The sequence below is a fragment of the Carassius auratus genome, unplaced genomic scaffold, assembly GCF_003368295.1.
Source record: "Carassius auratus strain Wakin unplaced genomic scaffold, ASM336829v1 scaf_tig00006772, whole genome shotgun sequence".
Lineage (NCBI taxonomy): Eukaryota > Metazoa > Chordata > Actinopteri > Cypriniformes > Cyprinidae > Carassius > Carassius auratus.
The window spans coordinates 706,929-731,855 of NW_020523788.1; the positions used below are offsets into that span (position 1 = coordinate 706,929).

The 24,927-nt window shown below is 39.0% G+C and overlaps 1 protein-coding gene across 4 annotated transcripts in view; it reads left to right on the forward strand.

Annotated features, from left to right (window-relative positions):
- Positions 1-24,927, forward strand: part of LOC113071284 (NACHT, LRR and PYD domains-containing protein 12) — a 173,382-nt gene that overhangs the window by 124,866 nt on the left and 23,589 nt on the right. For all 4 annotated transcript variants that reach the window (XM_026244647.1, XM_026244648.1, XM_026244646.1 and 1 more), the window contains exon 8: positions 15,222-15,395. In XM_026244647.1, the coding sequence (XP_026100432.1) occupies positions 15,222-15,395 (174 nt within the window). The remainder of the gene's footprint in view (positions 1-15,221; positions 15,396-24,927) is intronic.

Genomic DNA, 24,927 nt, shown 5'->3' on the forward strand with positions numbered 1-24,927 from the left:
TTCGATTGATGTATTGCTCTTATCTGTACGATTAAAACTGAGAGTGTAATTTAAGTTCTTTTCGGGGTTATCAGGTGAAAATGACTCAAAACGCATATATGCGTTAATCGACTCGAAAGGGTTAACTCAAACTGTTTTACTCAAAGTCGAAAATTATGAAATACCCATGAGAAATATCAAACACAAATGCAATACAGAAATGGATAAGTTAAGACTTGACCATTGTACAAAAATGCTGACTGGGTCATGAGGTCAGAAAAGAAGAAGAAAAAAAACAGGTCAAGAAGAACTGACAAAAATAATTGCAAAATAATTAGGAATTAATGTGAAGATTAATTTTTAGTCAATTCTACAAGACAGACTTTCAGGAAAGGAGGTGGAATAAAAATAAGCTCCTAAATCTAAATTCCGGATTCAGGAAAATATATTCCTCAAACCATCGAACAAGAGGAGGTGGTGCTGGTCCTTCAAGAGTCACTCTAATCTGTTCATAAAGCCTATATATAAAGTCTTAATATATAGTATTTCACAATACTTCATGGTATTCTAATTAAATCATTTTTTGGAATCTTAGATCTCTCAGAACCTGACACATTGTAATTCTGAGACTCCAGGAAAGTGGCAATTCTGTAAAATGTTGGCGATGGAGACTAAATGCTCCCTGATAGTTTCACACCTAATTCACTTAACACACACACACACACACACACACACACACACACACACACACACACACACACACACATTACCCACAGTAACAGAGGGACAGAGTGACATCAGATGTATAATAGTTTTTTAATTTTCTATCATCCATATAGTGTTGTATAGTTATGAAACTATGCATATTTCCTCAGAATGACTTGTCTTCTATGTGTACATTTTTTTGAAGTGTTTAGAAGCTGCACTTAAAAAAAATAAAAGACATTTACTGGTTACTTTTTTACTGTTATTTCAAAAAATCACCACGACAAAACCATTCAAGCTATCCAAAATTCATCCGCACCTGTTCTGTAAGATACATTCTTTAAACAGTGGTAAAAGAGGATGTGGGGCTGAACCTTCAAGAGTCACTCAAAACGTATCTGTCCATAAAGTCTATAAAGAATTATTCTTAATATACAGTTCACAATACTTCAGCTTGTTATTCTAATTAAGTGAGGGTCATTTTATCAGTAAAATACATAAAATTCATATTATTTTTCTTTGAAAGATTTCTATAAATGATTTAAATCATACTTGTTTCTACAATAATTATTTAAAAGTAATCCTATAGCTCCATCTGTTGGCCATTATTGGTACTAAGAATTGCAAGCTTGATTTATATGTCATGATAGTTTTAATTTTATGCTGGCTTTTGAAAATGATAAAGCTATGAAACTTACTGTGCTTCCTGATGACTTCTACGTATATAAAAAATTATGAAGAGTTGGAATTAAAAATGTTAAAGATATAGTAAAATAACTATTGTATTTTTTTATGTTACTTTAATAAATCGCTATGGCCACACCATTTAAGGTATCCTAAACCCATTCGAAATTTAACATCTTCAGTATATTGGCTTCATGTTAAAAAAGTTTGGTGTGAACTTCTTGTGTCTTCTTGGAGGAGAATGAATTCATTTACAGGCTGAGTTTATCATAAATCCACAATAACATTTCTGAGTTCTGTATCAATATGTGTTGTTGTTTGTTTATTTTTATTTTTTTATTTTTCATAGGAAGATAACTGACCCTAACTCTCCTTTTTAATAAATGTGCTTATAAACCAAGAACAAGCTATTTATAGCTGTATTTATAAACTGCTTACTACTGACTATTAATATTGGGAAAAGGTTTAATGAAGCATGAACTGACTATTTACTATTGAGTGCAGTTATTATAAAGTGTTATCAATGCATTTGCTAATGTTAACAAATTAGACATTATTTTACAGTGTTATCAAATCCCTTAAATGATTTGTAAGTGTTTTGTAATGATTTTATTGACCTATAAGCATTTGTGAAAGTTCTGCTTGCATTACAGCTTAGTCTTGATCTGTGAGCTGAACAGATTTACTGTTACATCCATGAGATTATGTAAATTCAAATAAATATCATGTCACAGGATGTCAGAGGTCAGTATCAAATTAATTTGAAATTATTATTTGCAGCACAAATAAGGTTTTTTTAGGATTTTTAAAAATCCCTAAAACTGTCAGAAAAGGATAAGGCCTAAGATTTCTATGTGAGTGGCTAAATTTATTTGTTTTTATAACTATAATGCATAAACTATGAAATTATACAAAATGTATAAAAAAGTACAACAGCTATTCTTTTCCAATGTTTTTTATTTATTTAATTTTTTTTTTTTTTGGATTTACATTTAAAAAAAATTAGCCTACTGCAATAATTCTGAACAGCTTGAATAAAACCTGTTAATATTTATTATAGACCACTGTAACTGTGTATAATCTAACAAACAAGTTTATTATGAAAATAAAAGTGTGTACACCAGATAAATTGGACGATAAAGAAATTGCTAACAATAATATAATAGAGCATGTTTTAGGTTTTTAGGCGTTTAGATGCAGAAATGGAAAAATCAAATGTAAAATAAAATGTAATTGATTTAATTAAATATAGATTAAGTCTTGTTAGAGCAAAATAATAAATAAATACGTACACACATTAAAAAAGCAGCCAAGATGAATGAGTTTAATTTTTTATATAGATTAAAATTGAAGACAGAAGCAGCTGGTATATGCGGTCACTTAATATTCAAATCCAGTAGATCCACTTCAGATTTATTTCTCAACAGTTTGTGTTCACGTGGCTGTTTTCGTTTATATTCGCCAAGCTATTATGTATTTTGAAATAATCTTGTCCGTGATGTGTTCGTTCTTACGACGAAAGGCAGAATCCTACAGCTCGAGAGATATATGTCATTCTGCCGCTGCAATACTTTATTTTTAATAGCTATAAAACAAGAATAAACTCGTTTTTTCTGAGCTCATCATTCCACACGCTTCTGCTCAGAGCGTGATTCATCTCTCGTGTTTCTCACGTATCACTGACCACACATCAATTATTAATGAGCCCTGACCTGATAATAATCATATATGTTGGTTTAGCTTGTCAGTGTGAATTAAATCCAAGTATTTATTTGTATTTTAACCGATTTAAAAGTGAAACCAAAAGACAGTCTCCTCCCTTTTTTAGTCCGGGAATTGCACCTAGGGGCACATTTTCTCTCAGACAATGGATGTCTAAGCACTCAAACAGAGGGACAGAGTGAGATGAGATGTCTGACAGTTTTTTAATTTTCTGTTATCCATACATTGTTGTAAAGTCATGAAACTATGCATATTTACTCAGAATAACTTTTTTTCTGTATGAAAAAAGGTTTTGAAGTGTTTGGAATTTAAAAATGCAGGAAAATTAATAATTCCATTTTTACTGTCATTTAAAAAAATCACCACGACAAAACCATCCAAGCTATCCAAAACCCATTCACAATTTAATTTACTCAATGTTTTTTCAACATGTAGACAAAGTTTGGTGTATATAGTGTTACTCTCCTCTGAGCAGTATGCATTAATTCACGGCTAAATGTAAAAATCAATCCACATTCAAATCACAATAGCCGACTTCCTGTTGGTCGTAGCTGATGACTGTGAATTAGAAAGTTTTGATGAGACGGACAACTGATGAGACAAAAGGTGGCGCTATAGAGTGCCTCTTCCACGCCCTCTTATGAACTTTTGCCAGTGTCTAGCTGTCACTAATACTGATATGTGTTCTGAGTTTGATGAAATTCTAAGCATGTTATATGCCTCAAAATCACCTGAGAAGTATTCCAGTTTGACATGTTGCCACGGCAACAATATTTTTAGATATCAATATCCCCCCAGCAGATTTATATCGGCTGTGTTTAAACATTATTCTGATGAAGTTTGAAGCAACTCGAGTAAAAATAAGATGCTGAATTCAAAGCATTTTGAAAATGACACACTTCCTGCTGCCAGTTGGTGGCGCTATAACTTTGATTCCTAATAGTCACATATATGCGATCGACATCATACAATGAATAATCTGATGAAGTTTGATTAAAATTAGGAAATGTATGTGGATGGTATTAGACACTTCCTGTTTCTCAATTCTCGCCATAAATTCAACGCCTTGCTACGAGCAAACCGTTCGAGATATCAAAAATCCCCTGGCAGTTTTTCATCCCCAATGTCTTGAGATCATGTTGACCAAGTTTGGTGGCAATCGAGTAAAAAACCTATGACAAGTATTTCAAATTCCAGAGCATGCGCTTTGTACATAACTCTAAATAGCTGACTTCCTGTTGGGCGGAGCCTATGACATGCAATACACAAGTTGTTCGGCACAATGAGATCTATATGTGTACTGAGTTTCATATTAATACGTGCAAGTATGTGTGAGCTATATATCAACATTTATGACTGTGTTCCTGGGGGCGCCGTAGAGCCCCTGTGCCACACCCGGGTCCCAACCTCTGCAGGCTCCTAAAGGCCACAGATTCCAAAGTGTGTGCAAATTTTCAAGAGTTTTTGAGTATGTTAAGGACTCCAAAAGCCCCCACAACTTTGACGACAAATATGAATAATAAACCCTGAATAGGCAACTTCCTGTTGGGCGGAGCCTATGATATGCAATACGAAAGTTGTTTGTATTGATGAGTTCTATATGTGTACCGAGTTTTGTGTGTCTACGTACAAGTATGTGTGATATATGGCCCTCCATATTCCAGGGGGCGCTGTAGAGCCCCTGTGCCACGCCCGTGTATCAGTCTCTGCCCGGCCCTAATGGCCGCAGGTTCCAATGTGTGTGCCAATTTTCAAGACTTTTTAAGCATGTTAAGGGCCCCAAAAGCCCCCGTAACGTTAGAAAAAAATAAATAAATAATAATAATAATCGCCCTCCAGGCTTGAGCCCTAATAATAATAACAATCCTTAGGGGAACAATAGGACCCTGCGCCCATTGGCTCGGGCCCTAATAAACGGAGCAATTCCAATAGGGTCCTCGCACTGCAGTGCTCGGGTCCTAATAATAAACGGAGCGATTCCAATAGGGTCCTCGCACTGCAGTGCTCGGGCCCTAATAATTTAAAGCTAAGCATAAGGTAAGAATGGGTTCTCTCATTCTCTCACATATTTGTGATATTTGTGATGTTTCCCTTTTGAAGCTTAACTATTATAAATGTAGGTAAAATAGGCTCTGTAGTTCCCTCGTGTTTCAGTATCGATGGAAAAAAAAATCATAATTAGCTATATGCCAAAGTGGACCGCTGCTCACGCCGAATGGCTCTGTGAACGGCTGCACTGTTTCCAATGAATATGTGTGCAAGGCACCAGCGCGATCAAACAGCTGATACAGAAAATACTCCATTTTTGTTCACACAGTAAAGGCGTGATTCAAAAATGCAAAGTGTTAGCAGTTTGAAAAATCAAGAATAATAACTGAGTTAATAATTATTTTTAAATGCTGGACCGTTCTCTTTTTGCTCTGCATATGGAACCTGAAGGTTTTTTTTAAACCAAGAATGAACCGAAATTATTAAAAGCGGTAGTTTCGCTAATGATTTTAACACGCGATTGACTTGGAGTTAACGCAGTGGCCCCGCAGTGGCGTTAATACCCATTTTGGATGTCTACCTACTGTATGTTCATTTACTGTACATGTACTCAATCCTAGGTAGGGGCTCCTTTTGCTTTAATTACTGGCTCAATACGGTGTGGCATAGAGGTGATCCGTTTGTGGCACTTCTAAGGTGGTATGGAAGCTCTGGTGTCTTTGACAGTGGCCTTCAGCTCATGTGCATTTTTTGGTCTCTTGTCTCTCATTTTCCTCTTGACAATACTCCGTAAATTCTCTATGGGGTTCAGCTCTGGTTAGTTTGCTGGCCAGTCAAATACACAGATACCATGGTCATTTAACCAACTTTTGGTGCTTTTGGCAGTGTGGGCAGGTACCAAATCCTGCTGAAATCAGCATCTTCAAAAGCAGGTCAGCAGAAGGAAGTATGAAGTGCTCCAAAAGTTATTGGTAAATGGGTGTAGCAACTTTGGTTTTCAAAAAACACAATGGACCAACAACAGCAGATCATCACAGATTTTGGAAACTTAACACTGGACTTCAAGCAATTTGGGTTATGAGCTTCTCCACCCTTCCTCCAGACTCTAGGACCTTGTTTTCCAAATGAAATACAAAACTTGCTCTCAGCTAAAAAGAGGACTTTGGAGCACTGGGCAATAGTCCAGTTCTTCAACTCCTTAGCCCAGGTAAGACGCCTCTGATGTTGTCTTTAGTTCAGGAGTGGGTTGACAAGAGGAATATGACAACTGTAGTCGAATACAGGGGGAAGTTGTGGCCTAGTGGATAGAGAGTTTGACTCCTAACCCTAGGGTTGTGGGTTCGAGTCTCTGGCCGGCAATACCACAACTTAGGTGCCCTTGAGCAAGGCACTGAACCTCCAACTGCCCCCCGGGCACCGCAGCATAAATGGCTGCCCACTGCTCCAGGTGTGTGTTCACTGCTGTGTGTCTGCACTTTGGTTGGGTTATATGCAGAGCATGGATTCTGAGTATGGGTCACGCTAAATGTCACATCACTTGTTTCACTTGAATTCCTTGACACGTTTTTGTGTGGTGGCTCTTGATGCCTTGACCCCAGCCTCAGTCCATTCCTTGTGATGTTCACTCAAATTCTTGAATCGATTTTGCTTGACAATCCTCATAAGGCTGCAGTTCTCTTGGTTGGTTGTGCATCCTTTTCTTCCACACTTTTATCTTTTCACTCAACTTGCTGGTAACATACTTGGATAGATCACTCTGTGAACAGCCAGCTTCTTTGGTAGTGAATGTTTTTGGCTTACCCTTCTTGTGAAGGGTGTCAATGATTGTCTTCTGGACAACTGTCAGATCAGCAGTCTTCTCCCTGATAGTGTAGCCTAGTGAACAAAACTGAGAGACCATTTTGAAGGCTCAGGAAACCTTTGCAGGCGTTTTGAGTTGATTAGCTGATTGGCTATTTTTTGAGATAGTGAATTAGTGGGTTTTTATTAAATGTGAGCCAAAATCATAACAATTAAAAGAACCAAAGACTTAAATTACTTCAGTCTGTGTGCACGGAATTTATTTCATACATAAGTTTCACAATTTGTGTTGATTACTGAAGTAAATGAACTTTTCCATGACATTCTAATTTATTGAGACGACCACTATCCGGTGCCAATAGGACATCAACAATCCATGCCGCAAATTTCCACCTGGGAGAGAAATCTTCTGACCACCGCAGAGTCAGAATAACATTTTTGAAGTTTGTCATAACCCAGAACATGATCACAACTCCAACATCATCAGATTGTTGAACCATCAAGACTTTCATCCGCGACTGCATCTGGACATTCATTCAATGTGTATATATGTTTGTTAGACTGGTTATGTGTTAGTATTAAGTCAGTAAAAGTTTGTTCACAAATTGCATACATTTCTGATTCTGTCACTGCTTGCAGATCAGTGTCCCTTAAACAATTCCTTCCTTCATCTTGCTACATTCTCTAATGCAGGGGTGGCTAACATCAGGGGGAGAAAGTCCTGCAGAGTTCAGCTCCAATCAAGGTCCAAGTGTTAACAGAAAGCTACAGGCAGGTAGGAAAGCTACAGAGTTTTTGTCAAGGTTGAGGCAAAACTCTGCAGGACTTTGGCTCTCCAGGACCGATGTTGACCACCCCCAATTCTAATGCATTAGTACTGTAAGAAATTTACTTTCTGTGACCACGAAATTACCATTTAAGTTAATTTGATATGACACTGAATGTTCACTGGAAAAACACATTAGTAAATTGTGATATTAATTCTGCAACATACATCTGGAAGCTGAAATAAATAAATATAATTATAATTATTTGTAATTATTTATAGACATTTCCCTTCTGATCTTATTTTCTATAAAGGCTTGTATATGCCCCAGAAGAAAATGTGATGTGACTTACAGTTTGATACAGTAGAAAATATCATTGTAAAATGAGATAAAAGAAGTAAAACAACAATAACATTATGATATAACATTGTAACATTTAAAAAAAAAAACAGTTTTTTTTTACAATTTGTTAATTTTTAAAATGTAGGATAGTCTTAGACTACAGTGTACTAAACAAAAATTAAAAGAAGACCTTAACACAAAGGATCATATGCATGCTATTTAAACAATAAATAAATATAAGGCCTATATATATATATATATATATATATATATATATATATATATAAGCTAAATGTTTTAATTTCATTTTTATTTCGATTCATTCTTGGTTTAAAAAAATCTTCAGGTTCCATATTCAGAGCGAAATGGGAACGGTCCAGTATTTAGCAATAATTAGTATTAACTCTGTTATTATTCTTGATTTTTCAAACTACCAGCATTTTTGAATTATGCCTAAAGTGTGACCAAAAATTAAGTATTATTTGTTTCAGCTGTTTGATCGTGCTGGTGCCTCGCGCACATATTCACTGTAAACAGCAGTCGTTCACCAGACATTCGGCGTGAGCACTTTGACATATTGTTAATTATGATTTTTTTTTCATCAATACTAAATGCACACAGTCTATTTACCTCATGAATAATAGTTAAGCTTCAAATGGGCAACATCACAAATATGGAAACGTTTGATTTCTCCCGATTGAGAAAGCCCAAGCTTACCTTATGCTTAGCTTTAAATTATTATTATTATTATTATTTATTACTAAGCCTATATTATTATATACTGCAATTATATTTATCCACTAGAATTATATATTTTTAATTATTGTTTTGTTCTGATAAATTTGTTAAATTTAAAGGATTTGTTGTAAAATATTTTCTAATAGCCTATTTATTTCCTCTCACAAACTCTGATTTATTTTTTAGCGTGTTTAAAAAAAAACATGCAGCAAACGAAAATAGGTGATTGATCCGTTAAAATGAAACCTATACACGACTCATATATTTTTTTCCTCTGACAAAATTAAAAAAAAATTTTTTGCGTGTTTAAAAAATACAAAATAAAGAAAACATACAGCAAATGAAAATAGGCGATTAATCCATTAGGTTATCCATGTTTTTTTTTTTTTCATTGCATCTGAAAATGACTTTGTTCATTACATTCACTTCACGCGATCTGGCGCAGATCAGCCTCCCGCAAAGCTCAGCTGTAGACAATTTAAAAATGTTTGATATAAAGCAGTGGTTCTCAACCCGCGGCCCGTTAAGAATTCTAATGCAGCCCGCACCACATGCTGAAAAAAAAAAAAAAAAAAAACCTTTATCAGTTTGTAAAATTTTATTGTTTACATCAATTTAAAAAAAAATATGCTCCTAATGAAATATAAGCTATATCCTAATGTTTTTATGTGATTTTTTTTCTTCTTCATATATTATTTTCAAACATTAGCACTGGCATAAGCATTTAACGAACACATACAAGCGCGCACTTTGGCAGAATTCAATTCAAATAGTCATCAACAGCCATTAGGTAAATTGCCTTTAAGGTAAAATTGCGCATCAGAATGGACAAATTTGTTTTTTAAGGGAGAAAAAAAAAAAATTCAAAAAATGCCAGCGAATGAACATGTACAAACTGTCAATAGTCGCAGTATCAGTATTGAAGGAGAAGTGCTGGATTTTCGTGGGGGTTTTTTTGCCCCGCAACTCACTTGAAGAAGTTCAGATAAATGGAAAGACCACTATGTAACAATCCTTAATTGAAGAAATGTGGCAAAATATCTCAAGAGAGAACCTCATATTATTAAATTCAAAAGTGCTTTCCATATTTGGATCAAAATAGGCTACATTTGTGAACGCACTTTTCTGAAATGTTGCATGTCAGGTCATGCAAGCCTCCATCTTAAACCCTCTGTCAAACTTTCTGTGTCTGCGAGTCCGCTATGGACCGTTAGGTAGGCCTGACGTAAAAAACGTCATTGGAGAGTGTGTGCGCCGAGGCTCTGAGCAGACGACCGCGCGGAAAGGTGCGCGTGGTCAGTAGGCTTCAAAAACAAAATTGCACATGTGCAGGCAGAGTGAAGAAGCTCATTGCTACTCGAACCTGTGCAATCCGACAATAAAATAAATTAAAGACAGCGATGTGCAATAATTCTGGGCAATTGCAGAGCTGGCCATCAGCCTGCGCATTCAGAAGTAGGCTATGAATTGAAGAAGTCTGCGTCCGTGCTGGCCGTTTACACGTCCGGATTGTTCATGCGGAAAGTATAACACAGGTGTTAAAATCGCAACTTCTTTGTGTTACTCCTTTCAAGCTGAATCTCACAAAATTGGTCAGCTCCCGACAGCATCAGGTGTTCTATTTATGGGGAGTAGAATTGTTTATTTCAATGAATGTAATAGATTATATATCTTAATAGTTAGGCTATAATATTATAAATCAGGTTGGTTTGTATTGCTGACGTAATATGTAAATTATACACGTAGACTTGCACTTAGACCATAGTGCGGCCCGCTGGAAAAAAGGTTGAGAACCACTGATATAAAGGTCTCTGACCCATTTTATTCAGGAATTGTTCATTTTAAAAAAATCTAATTATATTGTTAGTTCTAATTATATTGTTAACACAAGTTCATTTAGAACTTTTTTTTTTACTTATAAACTCCTTGAGAATTTAAAGTTAGTTTAACAGTATTTAAATTCAAGTTTAAAAAAAAGGTTTTAATTGCTTAATTATTTTTATTAATTAATATGTTATCATGTTTATTCTTGTAAAATACATGTTTATTCTTTAGGAAAACAAGGGAAAAAATAAGGGACAATACGAATATTTGTTTTGCTTTACCTATTTATGTAAGCTACAATTATTCAAATAATAATAATAATAATAATAATAATAAAATAATGTCATTAAAAATACCATTGGCCTGAGTAATTTTGACCATTATAGAATTGTGACTTTAAAGATTAGTCATTTAGGTGATAAAAATACTGTGAAATTAATAATGGCATGGATTTTAGAGCATAACAACTGAAGGTTTATGAAACATTAGCCAATAAAGCATTTTTTTAAACAACGAAACTTAAAGTTGTGAACTAAAATATTATTTCAACCATACAGCATGTGAATAAATAAAATGATTAAAAATAAAATTCATAACATTTCATTATTCATAAAATGCATAATGTTTCTGGTGTTTGAATTTGTACTTCAATATAATGAGCTCCAAGTTTAAGAATAGTCCTAGACTTTCTCTCTCTCTCTCTCTCTCTTTAAAAGGGGGGGGGGAAATGCTCGTTTTCACTCAATATCCTGTTAATCTTGAGTACCTATAGAGTAGTACTGCATCCTTCATAACTCCAAAAAGTCTTTAGTTTTATTATATTCATAAGAGAAAGATAGTCTGTATCGATTTTTCCCGGAAAAACACGACCGGCTGGAGGCGTGACGTGTGGGCGGAGCTAAAGAATCATGAGCACCAGTAGGCTTTTGCGTTGAGAGCGTTTGGAAGCTGTGACAATACCGTGAGGACAAAACCAACCAAAACAATCCATGGCTAACAGTCAGATTTAGCGTATATTTATGATCCAGAATTAAGCTGTACATGTGGAAAGTGCAGTTTGATGAAAACATCGCATGTTGTTTACTTGATGTGCTTACAGATCGATAGCTAAGTTAACAACACAGAGACATTTGAAGCAGTTTTACTCACCGCATGCGGTTCCAACACACGATCGTGACCCTTTTTCGTTGGGACTGCATTATCCTTAAGAAATAAATGATGTGCAAATCCGGCGTCAAACTGGGCCTTGTTTGTAAAACAAGCATCTTCGAAATGCAGGGGAACAAACACAAAACTCTCGCTCTGATCAGTGAACGTCTGTTGTGCTCTCAGTGCTCTGCTATACGGGAGCGCGCACTCTTCCGGCAGACGTGCCCTTAGGACCCATATAAGGAAATTCCGCTCCATCTAACGTCTCACAGAGCCATACTCGAAAAAAAACTTTCCGAGACTTGTGACAAACCGGAAGGAGTATTTTTGGAACAGAAATACTCCTTCAAACATACAACTTAATTTTGGAAACTTTGTCCATGTTTAGCATGGAAATCCAACTCTTTAACAGTGTAAAAAACTCAGTATGCATGAAATAGCATTTCACCCCCCCTTTAACAGCATTAGTTCAGTGAAATACGTCTTCCTTCCGTTAGACTTTTCCTGCCTTGCTAAATGTTGGGCTCATGATCAATAAGTTCGCCTCAATCTGATTCAGTAAAGTCAAACCGCAGACAGTGAAGCCTCGAAGACCCGCGCGCTGTGAGGCGGGAACAGAGGACTCCCCATGGTCTTAAAACCTCCCGCAAACATCCACAATCACAAGTAACAATGATTCATTATTAATTGATGATTTGTTATTATCATTATGGTCTTGTGAAAATAATAATATGGGCTGCGAGAAAATTATGAATACAAATAGTAGCCTAGTGCTGCTGAGTGCATGTTTCAGCCCAGTAACACTCCGTTCCTCAGAGCCAAAATTCTGACCGAATTCTGTTCAGCTGGAGGGGGTTAGGTTTTGGATAGTTATTCATGGCTTGTGGGGTCGAGATAAAGGTGTGAATTGCTCTTTCATATGGACAGTGTCTGATGAGGCTTTCACTTGCTGAACCGTTTTATATACACTGTAAAAACTAAAGGTTCCTGGAGACACCTTTTGGGGTTCTTCACTTCGCCACGCCGGCGGAACCCTCTCAAGAGCCTCTAGGCACCGCTCTAAATGGGGGTGGTTCTCTGAGGAACTTTCAATAGTTCCTGGAGGAACCCTTTTATCAGGATGGCCAGGAACCACCTAGAGTGCTTCAAGGCACCATTTTCCTAATTTCAGTTCTTTCACAACCCCCCCCCCCAGTTAATTATTTTTGTCCTGCTATTGACATTTTTAATGATTTTAAAAAACAAACTGAAAAAATGAAACAAATGCGTATAAAACATAGTTTAATCACCTTAAATAGTCAAAACTGCACATCACAATCCCATTCATGGAAACATCAGAGTTAATACTGCTATAAACAACAACAAAAAAAAAATTACACCTTGGTAAAATTATAAACAAATAAATGTGACTCAATTATCTTAGAACTTTAAAAAACATTTTATGTACCTAAAACAATGATACAATTTAAATTAATAAATTCAATTAAATTTTAGACAATGCAATTAATAGTAACATTTTCTTTCTTTTTCTAAATAGTGGTAACTGTTTGGGAGAATTCACACAGGACATTTTAAGAAATTGATAAGCCTGAAGATAGCTTAATAAACCAGTTTCTCAGCAGCGGAAGTTGTTATAGTTGGGTAAACTTCGAGAGCAGAGTGTTATAAATGCACATAATTAAAAAAAAAATCAAAATATAACAAAAATGGTGAGGATTAACGATGCTGATGGCCGCTGAAACACATCATCAGTCTTGTGAAAATGGTCCAGGATCTCCTCCTGAATGGCCAACAGATACAGCAGAAAAAGAGTGCGCTTTAGTGTACTTTTAATTGCTTTTCTGTATAATGTTGAACAGAACATAGGCACTCATAGTAAGGTGAACTCATGTCGGCAGGTTCATCAGCAAGAAGCATGGTTGTGGGCTAATTAAGTGCACAATGTATGTATAATGTGTGTGTGTACACTACATATGTATACACACATGGACAAACTCATACTTAACTCATCATATACAGTCCAGGACAGCAGGATCATCATGTGGTACAGAAAGGGCAATGTTAGGATTTCTCTGAAAAAAAAAAAATTTAAGAAAGAAAAAAACGAACTGTTAAATAAACTTTAACGTATTAATGTATTAATAAACTATAAATAATTGCATGTTTTAGAAGGGTTTCTGGTGTGTCTCTGCAATTGTTCACTTATTTAGACACCTGCAAAATATGGGGTACGTCCAGAGAGGTCTGTTTATTGTCAGCCAGCATCAGACATCAGCAGCTGTCCACTGCCTCACAGGTGTCCACATTTCTTTATTAACTGCTGAATAATAAAAGTATTTTTTTTAATTGTTTAATTCAGTGCAGTGTAACAGTGTATCCAGTCATATATAATTTTGGATTAGGCCAAGCTGAAACACCATTTCAGTTATTTCAATGTCAAATAAATAATTAAATACTTACATAGTGCTGCTCTGTGAACCCTTTGAGATTTTTAGAGAAGTCATCCTGGATTTTCTGAGGAGAGAAAATGATCAAACCAGTTTTATGTAATGTTACGTTATGTGCAAATGCCTCGAAAAATAGGCTAACAGCCTAACGTTAATGATACATGTAACGTACGTTAACATGGATGTGTAACTATTTAACAAACGTAAACGACAACAATAATTTAGAAAAGTTAAAGAAAAGAGTTACAATGAATAAACGTAAACATCATGTATAAACCTGACTGATATTTTTTGTGACCTTGTGTTTGTAGTCTCTATTTCATCCCACAAAGTTACATTAGACTCGTAAGCATCTATTAAATTAATGGTTAAAACAAACATTTTAAATAAAAAAATATACAGTTTAATGTGCCAGTGTAGGAATTAGTATACAAATAATAAATATGTGTATTTATTTGGAGCCTTTACTCACCTTGCACAGCGGTTGTTTCTTTGTTTGAGGAAAGGAGCCGTTACTTCTACTTCTTTGTATTTGAACAGCAAACAGCAGGAGTGAATTTGAGCCAGATGTTGTATGTACTGGTGAAGTGTATACTGATGATCATTTGCTCAAATTGAACCCTTCAAAGTTTAAAATGGTAATGAAATATGCTTTTTTTAATATCAGTAGAGTTTTACGCTATTGCAGCAGTTAGAGATCCATCCGTGTTCGATATATAGGTCCAGATTGCTGAACACCCAAATATGTAATAATGATTGGTGAAACTTGTGACATGAAATGAGTATGCCTGTGTCACACTGTAATATATACATAAAGGATAATGAGCGATAAGCCAGTCAAAACATCTTGACAGGTGATGAGCAGCCTGACATGGCTACTCACCAGATAAATAAATACATGGACATAAATGTTAAATAGAGAAGAATTCCGAATAATTTACATAAAAATAAATGCAATAATGGAATTCTATAAAGAAAAATATTTGTATTTCAGGAAAAAACTGTAATGAATGTCTTCATTTCATTTCATAATTCATTTTATATGAATTAAATACTGATTCAATATTCTGTTTAGATTGGTGACTTGTAATCTCACTGGTCAATGCTGTGGAAGTCTGTCGTCAGCTCTACAATCATCAAGCTCCTGTTTGACAGAGCTGGACTTGAGTAACAATGACCTTCGGGATTCAGGAGTGAAGCTGCTCTGTGCTGGACTGGAGAGTTTACATTGTCAACTGAGCATATTAAGGTATTTATGAACACAGGAAAAGATATACTATACTTAGCAGTCTGTTACGATTGATATATTTCCAGACTCTTACTCAAGATGTTACTTGTAAAATCATTCAAAAAGGGTCATTAATACTAGTCAAATACTACTACTTAATATACTCACTTTCCTGTAAAATTTACTCAAAATACTAGTGTCAGTATAATTTAGGAACTGCATAAGATTTATACATGTAAGTGACTGAGTTGGATGTTACTATGGCAGAGATCTGTTTTAATTGTACTTGAGAATACATTAAGCTAAGTAATTTAGTTTGCCAGTTTTAGCATCAGAATAAGTTACTGAGATTGTCCACAATTTGAATTATATTCAAACCTTTGGCCTGCTTTTCAGTAGTCAGTAAAGATATCAGACTGTAAATGAACCAATTCAATCTCTGATATTGGTACAGAAAAAAGTCCTTGTGCAGCAAGTTTTGGAGAAATGTTTATAAATGCACAATGAAGGAGGTCAGTGTAATTTATGGACTGATGTTTTGGTGAAACAAACCACATGAAGATTCAAGTCAGAAACATTGAATACAGTAAAAATTTCAGAGGACAAGTGCCCATTGCCACGCCTACAGGAGTTGTTCATGCAGGAGCAATTCTAGGATTTCAATATTAGGGGGCTCAGCCTTCAATGAGGGAATGATTAAAGGTGATTAAAAAATGTCTAAGGGTCATATAATGTAATTTAAAATGATCCTTTCTCTTTGGAGTGTTACAAACTGTTTTTGCATAGATAATATCCCTAAAGTTGCAAAGACTAAAGTCTCAAGAAAAGTTAAGACTTGTCCACGCCCTCCTAAAATGCCATGTTTAACCCTCTGGGGTCAAAGGGGTTTTGGGGGCCTGGATAAGTTTTGACATCCTTTGACTTTTGTACTTTTTTCAGTTGCTTATAAACATATACATGGCTAAAGTCTAGTAACACTGTAATCAGTACAAACTGGCCTACAAAAATATGTAAATACCATGTATGTACATGATTGTGTTTTTTAGAAAACGTTCATTGTTTGTTTAGTGAAAAACAAATATTTTGAAGTCACTAAAATAAGGTCATAAAACACCTAGAGGACATTTGTTCACAAGACTGTCAAACATGGACCCCATAGCCTAGAATATTTGTTTCAAAATTATGTGAAAATCATCTTATTAACTTCTTATTTTAGACACTTTTTGTTTCGAAAAGGCATATGTGAGTAGGCGTGATTGACCATGAATATTTGAGTGATTCACACCTGAGAAGACATTTTGTCATCGATGGAGTTTTGGTTCCTTGCCGCCATCGCCTCTGGCTTGCTTAGTTGGGGTCACTTCATCTTCAGCGATATCATTGACTTGATTGAAAATAAATGCACAGAAACTATTTAAACTGAACAGAGATGACATCACTGAATTCAATGATGAACTGATGAAAATGAAATACCTTAATGAAAAACAACAAAAGAGAAATTATATATATGTGTGTTATAACAAGTCTCAGTTAGCTTAAATGCAGTACACGTAGCAAGGGCTTTTAAATAATAAAATAAATAAAAAGCAAACAGATGGAATAGAAAAAGAATAGAGCAGGCTAGGTTTTTTATAATTGTATAATAAATGAAAAGAAAAATACAATACAAAAATTGAGAAAGATAGTTAGATTTTTTTCTTCTTCTTTATAATAGAATAGAGTAGAACAGTGAGTGCTAAAGTTAGAGGGTCAAATAAAGATGGAAGAGATGGGTTTGAAGATGATTCTTGAAGATGGCTAAGGACTCAGCGGCTTGGATTGACTTGGGCAGGTCATTCCACCAGGAGTGAACATTTCATTTAAAAGTCCATAAGAGTGACTTTGTGCTTCTTTGGGATGGCACAATCAAGCGACGTTCACTTGCAGAACACATGCTTCTAGAGGGCACATGTTACGGATCACTCGGGAAGCTGAGGAGTAACAGATGAAGATGTTTATTAACAAAGACACAAGCAGAGGAGCAGGTAGTGAGGAGTGAATGGGAGTTTGGATCCGTACTGGTAAGGCTGTGACTTCTAGGAGGGAACGGTGAACCACACACACATGCACTTCGGGAACTGGGTCCTTCGGAGAGAATCTTTGGAGAGAGTAGATGAGGAGTTAGTCCTTATAGTAAGCATACAGGAATGATCTTGTTGCGAACGTGACCGGACGAAGACTGAGTGCGTGTGTGTGGCTTTTATCGTGCAGCGCTGATGAGTGGGTGATGAGGAACAGGTGGTGGTGATCTAATATTCAGGTGAGGGTGTGCGCTGTGATTGTGTGGAGGTGGAACCTGGCATGTTTGTAACAGTACCCCCGTTCCTGAGGGCCGGGGACCCCGACGACGTGGTGGGCGTCCTCTTCCCCTGGGAACTGGTCGATTGGGGTGAATGGAAGGTATCCATTAAGGTGGGATCCAAGATGTCGTTGCGTGGGACCCAGGAACGTTCCTCTGGACCGTATCCCTCCCAGTCCACGAGGTATTCCAGCTGCCCACGACGGCGCCGGGAGTCCAGGATGTCCTTGACTATATAGGCTGCACTGTCATCCAGGAGGAGAAGAGGGGGGGGCTTCCGTCTCGCCAGGTTCTGTGGAGGGAGAAACAGAAGGATTGTGAGGTTTAAGGAGTGACACATGGAATGTGGGGTGAATCCGGTACTCAGGAGGGAGCTGGAGTCTATGTGACCGGACTTATCTGCTGGTGATGGTGAATGGGCCAATGAATCTGGGACTGAGCTTGCAGCAGGGTAGACGCAGGCGGATGTCCCGGGTGGACAGCCAGACCTTCTGACTGGGTTGGTATTGGGGAGCCTTGGACCGGCGAAGGTCGGCTGTCGTCCTGCGTCTGCAAAGTCCCCGCTGTAGCTGGTGATGAGCCGCGTCCCAGACCCTCTCGCTCTCCCAGAACCAGTAGTCGACGGCGGGAACATCCGAGGGTTCTCCTGACCAGGGGAACAGAGGTGGTTGGTAGCCGAGTACGCACTGGAAGGGGGTGAGTCCGGTGGTGGGTTGACGGAGGGAATATTGTGCGTACTCGGCCCACCCCAGGAATTGGTTCCAGGATCTCCTGGACCTTCCTCTCCGTCTGCCCATTTGACTGGGGGTGATAGCCGGAGGACAGGCTGATGGCCACACCTTGGAGGGAATGTAATGCTTTCCACACCCGGGAGATGAACTGGGGGCCTCGATCCAACACGATATCTTCTGGGATGCCGAAGTACCTGAAGACATGGTTCAACATCAATTCTACCGTTTCCATGGCAGTAGGTAGGCCCTTCAGAGGAAGAAGATGACAGGCTTTAGAAAATCTATCGACTATTACCAATATACATGTGTTATTGTAAGAGGGTGGAAGGTCCGTTATGAAGTCCACCCCTAGGTGTGACCACGGGTGATTAGGAACAGGCAGAGGAAGGAGTTTGCCAGACGGTAGGTGGCGAGGACTCTTGGACATGGCATAGCTGGTACATCCACTCACGTACCTTCTGACATCCGAGGCCATGTTGGGCCACCAGAAGCGTTCCCGTAGCAACGATATGGTTTCATTGCCCCCCCGGGTGACCAGTGCCAAGTGATGTATGCGTGGAGTGGATGAGTGAAGTGCGCCATGTCCTGGGGATGTACAGGTGTCCTTGTGGGCAACCTGGCGGGGTGTCAGTAGGAGGTTCGGCAGGAGGAAGAGTCTCAGCTGACCAGGTGATAGGAGCGACTATGACATCGTCCTGGAGGATGGGTTCTGGATGTTCAGATTTTTCCTCAGAATCATAACATCTGGACAGAGCATCGGCCTTCACGTTCTTTACCCCTGGGCGGTAAGAGATGGTAAACTGGAAGCGGGTGAAGAATAGCGCCCAGCGGGCCTGTCTGGGGTTAAGTCTCTTGGCTGCTCTAAGGTATTCCAGGTTCTTGTGGTCAGTGAGAACTTGAAATGGGTGTTTAGCTCCCTCTAGCCAATGTCTCCATTCCTCTAGGGCAAGTTTGATGGCTAGCAATTCCCGATGTCATAGTTTACCTCCGCCGGGTTGAGTTTCCTGGAGAAGAAGGCACATGAATGGAGGCTGCTGGGATTCCCCTGCTGCTGAGAAAGGACCGCTCCCACCCCGGTGGTTAAGGCGTCCACTTCCACCACAAACGGTTGATCGGGGTCCAGATGTACTAGGAGTGGGGCTATCGTAAAGGCTTGCTTGAGGGCTTGGAAGGCTTCAGTGGCGGTTGGAGTCCAGGAGAGAGATTTGGGTTTCTGGCGGAGAAGGTTGGTAAGAGGGCTGGAGATTGAACTGAAATTGTGTATGAATCATCTATAGAAATTGGCAAAGCCAAGGAATCGTTGCAGCTCCTTGATAGTGGTAGGAATAGGCCAGTCCCTGACTGCGCTCATCTTCCCCTCCCCCATCCAGATGCCACTGCGGTTGATGGTGTATCCAAGGAACTGCACTGAGGGCTGATGGAAGGAACACTTTTCGGCTTTGAGATAGAGCTGGTGGCGCTGATGTTCTGCCAGGCTCCAGGAGTAAATCAGGATATCGTCAATGTATACAAGGACGGACTTGTGGAGGAAATCCCGGAGCACCTCATGAATGAAATCCTGGGGCCTGTTCTTTGTACGTCGCTTATTACATCCGAGATCAAATGACACATCCAAGATGATATCATCGTGCTAATCCTGATCCTGCTAATTGGGTTCTTCGAACACACCTGTAGTTTATGATTAGTATCGCTGGATTGAGTTACCTGAGATAATTGCGCGTTCATGTGTTGTCTTAAAAGGGGATATGTATCGATACTCTAAACCATGATCAACAGTGCAGCGATTGGCAGGTGGCAAGACGGCAATGTAATGACATCATATAATTTAAAACGACACCTGACGAAAAACTTGACAAATTTCTGGACTTTTATAAGGAAACAGCCAAGCAAACAAAACTACATAAATGTTATAATAGATACATGAAAGAGATAATAGATACATGTTTTCATTTTATTATAATTTTTTTCATGATTCCCAATTATTTAGATTTGCAATTTATAGTTGTGCAGTCTTTACATTTTTATTTCAATATAGAAATTATCTATTCATTTCATTTTATATTTGGACAGATTTGTTACGTGACAGCATAAATTAAAGTTTCTTAAGGGTCAATATCATGTTATCTGCATCTCCTGCGCTCCATCAAGCCACTCTTATAATAGCAGTCATCACTCAAAATAATGCACGACTCTATTATCTGTATAGCATGTGTGTACGGCTCTAATACAAATATTAAGTAATAATTTTATGACAAATAAATATTTCAGTGAGTAAAACTAGCTGTCAAGTAGGCTGTTATGGACTACACAGCATTTTTATATTATTTTTAAATATTTTTTTTAATGATTATTATTTTAAATTATTGTCCCTAGATCAGTATGATATACTCTTGTAATAAAGTAGCGGTGGTAGCAGACATATTTTGAGTATCAGTTCTGGTTGAAAAGAAGTGATCTAATCCTGTTTACATGAAATAAGCCTGCTCATTAGCAGGTTTAAGCTAACGGACTTGTTGCTATGACAGCAGCTCCGGGATGAGCTTCGAAGAACCAAACGATCCAAGATCACGCCAAATCATCAACAATCAAATCCAGCTAACTGAGTTAGCGACGTACGAAGAACAGGCCCCTGGAATACGGAGGGGGCGTTAACAAGCCCATACGGGATGACACAGTACTCATAGTGGCCAGTAGGGGTGATGAAGGCGGTCTTCCACTCGTCCTCTTCACATATCTGGATGAGGTTATACGCGCTGCGGAGGTCCAATCTTGGTGAACACAGTGGCACCACGGAGATGTTCCAGGGCCGCAGGGACGAGGGGAAGTGGGGTACCGGAATTTAAGAGTGATTTTGTTTAGTGCTCTGTAATGTAAGGGAAACAGGTCAATTTAGCTCAAAGGGAATCATTTAAGATTTTAAAGGGAATTTGAACAGAATCACTGTTTCACGGCTGGTCACGGAGACGCCCTGCGACGGCCTGAACGAGCCGTTTAACATCAAATTTGCGCTGGATACTAATATCCAAACTATAGTGAAACACTATCAATTAGCACAGTAACAAGATCGGCAGTTTAAGACATTAACTTGTAAGCACAAAACAAAAGATACTTCTCTTTTCAATATGAATAAGGCTTTATTAGATAAATCTAAGACATATAAACTAATCTAACACATAAACGCACGCACTCACACAAGTTGCAGGAAGATATAAAGTTAGGGAAAGATGAGTTTAAGAGAATGGAAATATGGAATCCCAAGTTTACAGTAATACGTTAAATTGCATAGACATGTACAACCATCAATCACTTAATTAACACTCGCATTGAGTTCCTCAATGGGGTTAAAATTATATTAGATACCAGCACAAATGTCAGAGTCTGGAGGTAAAGTTACTTGCGTCTCCTGTGAAGAAGGAGTCTCGGTGAAAGGGCTATCCCGAGGTCGTTGATTGGCTGGAAGTTCAGTCGCTGAAGTGATGTCTTGGAAAGCCCGTGGTTGTTGGGCGTTGGCTGAAAGTGCAGATTCGTGTGCGCTGGTTGAAGTTGAAACGCGCAGACGAGGTCGACGTTACAAAACTTAACTCAGAACACGAAACTCTCAAACGGAAAAGAAAAGAAATAAAGTTTGACGAGACAAGGTTGTGTTCCTTCACATCATGGCTAAGTACCGCGCTCAAAGAACAGTGATGACAAACAGCATGGGTAGAAGCTACAAGCTAGCAGAAGCATAGCTAGAGACTAGAAACAGACATGGCTAATAGCAGCAGCATAGCTGGAGACTAAAAACAGACTAAAAGCAAAGATTTTACGATGTCCTAGGTATTTAAACTTGCCTGTTGGCCACACCTCAAATGTTGTCTTGACCAATCAGATATTGTCTTGGCTCGGGGGGTATCATAAATCATATGCTTATCTTACCAAGCATGTGGTCCGAATTTTCCTGCTCTGGCAGGGTCTAATTTTGGACATGATTCCAATAACACGAATACGATACATGGGACAAATAAATTATTGTCAGGGCTAATTCAAGCAAGAAGATTCGATCACACACATACCAAACACAATTAAAAATCATTAAGTTATGCCATAGTTATTTAAAAAAAAACATACACAATAAGGGATTATAACATGATAGTCAAATGTGTGGGTTACACATAAATGAATATGGAGTGATGCGATGGACTGATTCATTTATGAGTCTTTTTGAGTTCATTCTGGTCCATATATATGTACAAAAGCAGTCCATTCTCATGACAAAAGACTTTTCTGTGAAGACAGAGGTTTAAAGCCCTTCCCCCCCTTAGGAATTTCAGTCTGGTTCTGCTGAGTGGGGGAAGTCAATGGAAGTCTTTAACTTGATCTCCTGGGTTTACATGTGATGTCCAGCGTTGCATTTCCATTACGAACAACACATTTGGCACCAAATTTCTCTTCTTTGAATTGTAAATAATTGTTCTAGTGGTGTTAGTGTTGAAAGCTGTTGTGTGAACAAGTTGGTTGGTCATCTTGCTTGGTTCTTGTGGCACTAGAACTGATTTATGACTTCCTGAGGAATTCAGCTCGTGTAACAATGCTTACAGCATTGATAGACTCTTTAATTTGTCTGGTTCGACTCATTTCTGTTACAGTAATCAATGCATGGTCTCAAACCTCCATCCTTTTTAGCCACGAAGAAGCTGGAAGCAGCAGGGGAGGTATATGGACGTATGTACCCTTGTGCCAGCGCCTCCTTGATGTAGTCCTCCATGGCCTTCTCCTCGGGAACGGATAGGGGGTATATCCGTCCCTTTGGCACTGGTTAACCCGGCAGCAGATCAATAGCACAGTCCCACAGCCGGTGTGGAGGCAGCTTGGAGGCCCGCTTAGGGCAGAAGACGTCGCTGAAGGGGGCGTAGCACTGAGGAATGGTGATGGATTGGTTCTCGACAGGGCTCTCGATAGAGGTGGAGTAGACTGGTAGTGGTTCAGGGGGATGTTCAACTGGAATAGGACAACCGGAGATGCATGATTGAAAACAGGTTTCGCCCCACTTCAGGATCTCTCCCGTCTTCCAGGAGATAACGGGGTTGTGCTGCTCCAACCATGGGCGCCCTAGGATGACATCAGCGGTGGATTACTACAGAACCAGCAGATAGATTTCCTCATGGTGCAGAAGTCCAGTTTGGAGGGAGATGGGACCCACGCAGTGACATATGTATTTCTTGCTCAACGGCCTGCCGGTGATTGTGTGGACCTGGTAAGCGGCTGGCGTGGCAGTAGTAGGGAGCTTGAGCTGACGGCAGAGGGCGCCGGAGATGAAGTTGCCGGCTGACCCAGAATCGAGGAGGGCGGACACTGGAAGAGATACATCAGTGGCAGTAAGTGTCACAACAGTGGTGAGTGGTTTCATTTGGAATCTTGAAGGGAGAATGGCCCACACCATGGGACGAGGAGGACGGACGGGGCACACAGCTATGGTATGCACCGGAGCTGCACAGTAAAGGCACAGATTCTGGGCCAGCCATCTTTGACGCTCCGCCTTTGTGAGGCGGTAGGAGTCACTCATCATAGGTTCGCTGGCTGGTTCTGGGGAGCTGAAATACTCTGGTCGGCAGAGTGGAGGAATGCGCCTGGCCCTGTTGTTCTTCTAAGCACGACTGCATACGAGTGGCGAAGCAGATGGACAGCTGGATGAATCGCTCGAGGCCGATGGTATTCTCGTATGCAGCGAGTTTGCAACCGCACTCAGGGTTCCAGTCCTCGACGGTAGGTCGTTAGCAAAGCCTGTTCGTTCCATCCACTGGAGGCCGCCAGAGTTCTGAACTGCAAGGCATATTCATTGACAGACATTTTCCCTTGTTTTAAATTGTACCGCTTCTTACCAGTCGAAGAATCCCAGGCAGGTTTGCCGAAGACTTCACGGAAATGGTCGATGAAGCTAGAATAAGACTGGATAACTGGGTTATTTTGAGTCCAGAGTGAATCTGCCCACAGTGGTGTTTTGCCTTGCAATTGGGAAATGATAAAGGCTTCCTTAGAGCAGTCCGTTGGATACAAGTGCGGTTGCATCTCCAGGACCAGTGAACACTGAAGAAGGAATCCTCTGCATTCCTCCGCCGAGCCAGAGTAGGCCGCCGACGGCGGAAGTGCTCGCTGGTGGTTTAGATGCTGGGGCTGACATAAGTGTTCGACAGAGTGCATCAACCAGGTCTTGAAAGGGGTCCATGAGGCTCATGCTTGTGCCTGTCGGTGCTGGTCCGGTCATCTGTTATGGATTACTCGGAAAGCTGAGGAGTGACAGATGAAGATGTTTATTAACATAGACACAAGCAGAGGAGCAGGTAGTGAGGAGTGAATGGGAGTTTGGATCCGTGCTGGTAAGGCTGTGACTTCTTGGAGGGAACGGTGAACCACACACACACACACACTTCGGGGAACTGGGTCCTTCGGAGAGAATCTTTGGAGAGAGTAGAAGAGGAGTTAGTCCTTATAGTAAGCATACAGG